Source organism: Poecilia reticulata, linkage group LG11 (genome assembly GCF_000633615.1).
Source record: "Poecilia reticulata strain Guanapo linkage group LG11, Guppy_female_1.0+MT, whole genome shotgun sequence".
NCBI lineage: Eukaryota > Metazoa > Chordata > Actinopteri > Cyprinodontiformes > Poeciliidae > Poecilia > Poecilia reticulata.
Genome location: NC_024341.1, coordinates 23,460,379 through 23,465,077, shown reverse-complemented (window position 1 = coordinate 23,465,077; position 4,699 = coordinate 23,460,379). Strand labels below are relative to the sequence as shown.

Here is a 4,699-nt window from a genome sequence, read left to right as displayed (position 1 = left end):
TTTTTTTTCAGAAAGCATCAAGAGACATGTAGCTACTTTTGTCACTGTAATTACTGCAGACCAAACGCTTTGCATTAGGTGTCCCTGTTGAGAAACTCAGAAGTGATATCRATCAATGCTTGCATTCCTGCTCTCAACTATCCATGAGGGCATTTGTCCAAATGAGAGTTTTATAGCCGAACGCAGAGCAATGATGTAGACATTGACCAAGTAGTACTATTGTAACAAATAAGACAATTCAACYCCATGTTTTTATTTATTTTCATACCTTTATTATATGTATTTCTTTGTTTTCTTGTTAAATAAAAAATAGGCCATAACACAAATACTTTATAATATATTAAACTTACACATTTTTACATTTTTAAAAGAAAAACAAAGATGCTGACAACAGGAAATACATATTGTAAACAATGTGTATGCTTTSCGGATCACACGAAACAATTCAAAAAGAATAAAGGTAATTTAACATTTGCATTTTTAGCAAAACAGTTTCTGAGTTAACATTCAAGTAGYGAGCCAACCAGATTTTACAGGTTTTTCCAAAGTAAGAACCTCCTTGAATAGCTTATGACAGTAGTAACACTGTAGTAATATTGTACTTTCAAGATTAATTCATCCTTCAGGTTTTTCCTTCAATGAACTGCAATAAATTAAAATTATTGAGTTAATAAAAAAATCTGATGAATAGAATAAATCAATAGAATAAATCAAACATTTATCACATTTATKAAGCTTCCATTAATGGACTGACTAGCTTAGACAGTTTTGATTCAAAGTAAATATTGATCACTGATTTCAAGACCCAATCTACACACTAGATAATACATAAAAATGTTATACAAAAAAGGAACAACATAAAAAAACTGTCACAGGACCTCTGTTTTTCAAAATGATAAATAGTTAAGAAGTCACAACATTTAAATAAAATACTTCATCTTGGGGTTGCCTTCATGGTATGTGTCCTACTTTGCAGCGCCATTTAAAAAGATCTGTGCAACAGCAGATACATCAAAGTGCTAAAAGTGTTTAGGTGCAGAAACAGGCTTGTTAAAAACCTAAGTCTCCTGAGTTCCATCCCCAATCTCCTGTAGAGAGTAGATTTCATCCTCCCACTCCTCATCACTTAAATAAAATTCACTTTCTTCCTGTGAGACGGTGCTCATGTCAGTCACGGAGTTGAAGAGTGAGCTTGAATCTGCATTGGACATGGAGGCATTCTGGAAGAGATCAAATAAACTTTATTGGATAAAAATGCTGCAACRCCTTKAGCACACCTAGCAGGCAATCATTCCTGCAGTATGGAAAATGATTGAACGGGTAATATTTAACTTCACAAATATTTACATTTTATTAAATTTTACTCCTCCTGGAGATTTCTGTAAAAGCTACCAAATAAAAATKTTTCTCTTGACCAAKAATTTTCAGTCTTCAAATGATTATTTTCATTGATTTGTGTGTTGACATATTTGAATGTTTTCCAGTAAAGTAAAGAATACTGTGTTGTCTTATTAATTATAAAAGGTACGTCATATCCCTTTATGGCACCAACATCAACACATGTAGAGTCCCATTTACAGCTCAACAGCACCACCATGTGGCGYCATTACTGCCTTTGCTCCACATAAATATCTATCTAGAGTTTGGTTTTTCTTGCAGTCTTGTTTCCCWCCCTGTGAATATTTCTTACACAGGCTCTGAATCAACTGTTTTATTAAAGGTCAGTATGGTCTGAGCCATATGATAGTTTCTAATCACACATTGTTTTATCAACATCTATCCAGTTTGGGTATTTAGATAGATNAATTTTCAGTCTTCAAATGATTATTTTCATTGATTTGTGTGTTGACATATTTGAATGTTTTCCAGTAAAGTAAAGAATACTGTGTTGTCTTATTAATTATAAAAGGTACGTCATATCCCTTTATGGCACCAACATCAACACATGTAGAGTCCCATTTACAGCTCAACAGCACCACCATGTGGCGYCATTACTGCCTTTGCTCCACATAAATATCTATCTAGAGTTTGGTTTTTCTTGCAGTCTTGTTTCCCWCCCTGTGAATATTTCTTACACAGGCTCTGAATCAACTGTTTTATTAAAGGTCAGTATGGTCTGAGCCATATGATAGTTTCTAATCACACATTGTTTTATCAACATCTATCCAGTTTGGGTATTTAGATAGATGTAAATATCAGTTTGGACTTCAATACCGTTTTTTTCCCAAAATACCAGTGGAAGGTCCCAAAACATTTGGATACAGGTAATTACAGCCTGCAAAATGTCCAGCAGAGGGGGCTAGATGCACTGCCACATGTGTCTGGGTGTTTTTGTTGTTGTTTTTGTTGTGTGATTATTTTTTTTTATTGTTGTTGTTTTGTTTTTTGTGGGGGTAGAAAGGGATTGCACCGTCTATCATTTGATATTGAGTATTGAGTTTCTTGGAGCTTCGCTTGTGTCAAACATTGCAAAGCCCGAGTCTTTCTAATTATTTTTAATGTTAATTTCCACATCCACAGTTGTTATTTACAACTATTGTATTGTATGTAAAATATATATAGTTCGAAGATGATTTTTATCATATTTTGTGAATGACAGGCTATTTAATTTAGTTTTAAATTGTTAAACACAGTCTATGTATTGTTTGTGCTCGCATCTACAGTCTCTTCCCGTTTTAATCCACAAGAACAGGGAATAACTTTGGGAGATAGCAGAGTTATTTAATGAAAATTTGTTGAAAAGATGTCGTGATAATAATTTTATTAATTCTTGGCAGTTGGGATATCTGTGATGATATAACATGGTAGACATCTGACCAATCGTTTGGTTTAGTTTGAATAATAAAYRAAAATATTTACCTCTTTTCTTGCAGACTTTTGTTGTTTTGGCTCCGTTTCCAAAAACGCCACATAATGAATGAGGGTCATAATTCTAAAAGTGGAGAAGAAAAAGTTTTGTGTTATAAGCATCTTTTTGTTGACTGTAGTTATGGAAATATAGTTGAGAAAAAAAAATCTAATCAGCGATTACCTGTGGTACAACATCCCAATAAACTGGAGCAAAACTGAGAGAGCAAAGCCCAGGATGAACATGAGGCTTATTGGCTCAACTTGGAACTGTTTACCAGTTTTGTTGAGGTTCAAGTCAACGATGTCAAACTTGAGTTGAAAGACCTCAAAGACTTGAAAGACGAAGGCTGCCACCAGCCACAGGGCATTCAAGAAGAAGAATGAAAAATTGATCTGTGTTGGGAAAGAAGTACAAGGTTATCTTAAAAAATGTAAAAAAATTTCCAGCAAATGTCAAATGTATTAAATTACAACTCTCCCCTTTTACCTTGTTTCTAAGATCTTGCAGCTCATTTTTAGTCTTTTCCTGTTTTTCTTTGTCATTCTGCAGAGGTTCCAGGTACTTTTCAATAAGTTCCTTCCAAAACCGCTCCTCATCCTGCAACAACACATTAGTTCAATGTCTAAAATTAACAAAAAAATCAAAGATAAACATTTGGGGATAACGTTGTGAAYATTTGTAATCCATAGAAAATTTACATTTAACTGAACAAGGCAACAAATGAACCACTTAAAGGATTATTAGTATTTGTTGACCTTTAGCTGATTCTTGGCAACGTCCTTCAGTGAACATAATGTCATAATTCCTACCTACAGTTTACTGGTGGATTTATCAGTCCAATCCWGATTATCACCAGATTAAATTATTCTTTAAAATCAAATAAATCAGATTTGATTCTTTGGATRTCTGAATAACGAGTGGTGAACAATGGTGCTATTTGATATACGTATAGTGAGTAAAACAAAGACTTAAATAATTGACCATAAGTATTTATAAGACTGAAGTCTCTATTAAGCTAAAGGACATCACCTCATCGAGAGAATCCACTTGCAGTTGAATGTCTCTGGACAAACTCTCCACTTGTGCTTTCCAACCTAAGCAGCAAAATAGGACAGAAAATAATTTGAAAACCTAATATCATTAAGTGTTTGGAAAAGACTTTATTAATGTATTAATATATTTATTAATGTACTAAAGCTCTATAAAAACAAACATTTTCTTGCACTTACATTGAACTGGAGTGTAAAAATTGGTCTCCTCTGACCTAAAAATAAAATTAAAAAAAACAGTAGTATCAGCCATTGCTTTACTACTGTGTAGTTGAATTGTGTTTCATATATTTAACACCTACTCTTGTTCTCTTTGGGGGGAATCATCCACAATACTGTTCTGGGGTTGAGGTTCAAGCTGCATAGACTCTGGGATCTCCTGTCTCATGGTGATCTGTTCGTCTTCTACTCGCTGGTTAGATTTTTTACAGCATTTCATCTGTGAGCAGAGTCGTTTGAAGGAGTTTTTTGCTGAGAAGGTAAAACTAAGTTTCAGTTTACTTTGCAGAAAGATCAGCTCTAGTCATTAAGTCATTCAGAGTGGTACCAATCTACCTTTTTGGGTTTTAGTTTGCTGGATGTTGGCTGCAGTTGTTTCGGCCTCTGCAGTMRGTTTTGTTTCTCTGGTTCCCCATGAGACACTGTTCATGTTGACCATGGAGTAGATGGTGAGCAGGAGGTAGGCACTTGGGATGCAGATGATGTAGAGTAGGCCATAGAACAACAAAGGAAGTTCTTGAGGATGCAGCAGTGCAGTGACGATGTAAATGATTGACATGGCCACGATGAAAATGCTGCT

At 34.5% G+C, this 4,699-nt stretch overlaps 1 protein-coding gene across 1 annotated transcript; it reads right to left on the bottom strand.

The window, feature by feature from the left end:
* Positions 1-292: 292 nt before the first annotated feature.
* On the bottom strand, positions 293-4,693 carry LOC103472863 (uncharacterized). The gene is made up of 8 exons (XM_008422720.2): positions 4,456-4,693; positions 4,203-4,371; positions 4,081-4,115; positions 3,881-3,945; positions 3,338-3,448; positions 3,032-3,243; positions 2,860-2,932; positions 293-1,220 (listed from the first exon to the last, which is right to left on the bottom strand). Exons 1-8 carry the CDS (start codon positions 4,676-4,678, stop codon positions 1,059-1,061), a joined length of 1,050 nt encoding a protein of 349 aa, XP_008420942.1. The 5' UTR covers positions 4,679-4,693; the 3' UTR covers positions 293-1,058.
* Positions 4,694-4,699: the final 6 nt, after the last annotated feature.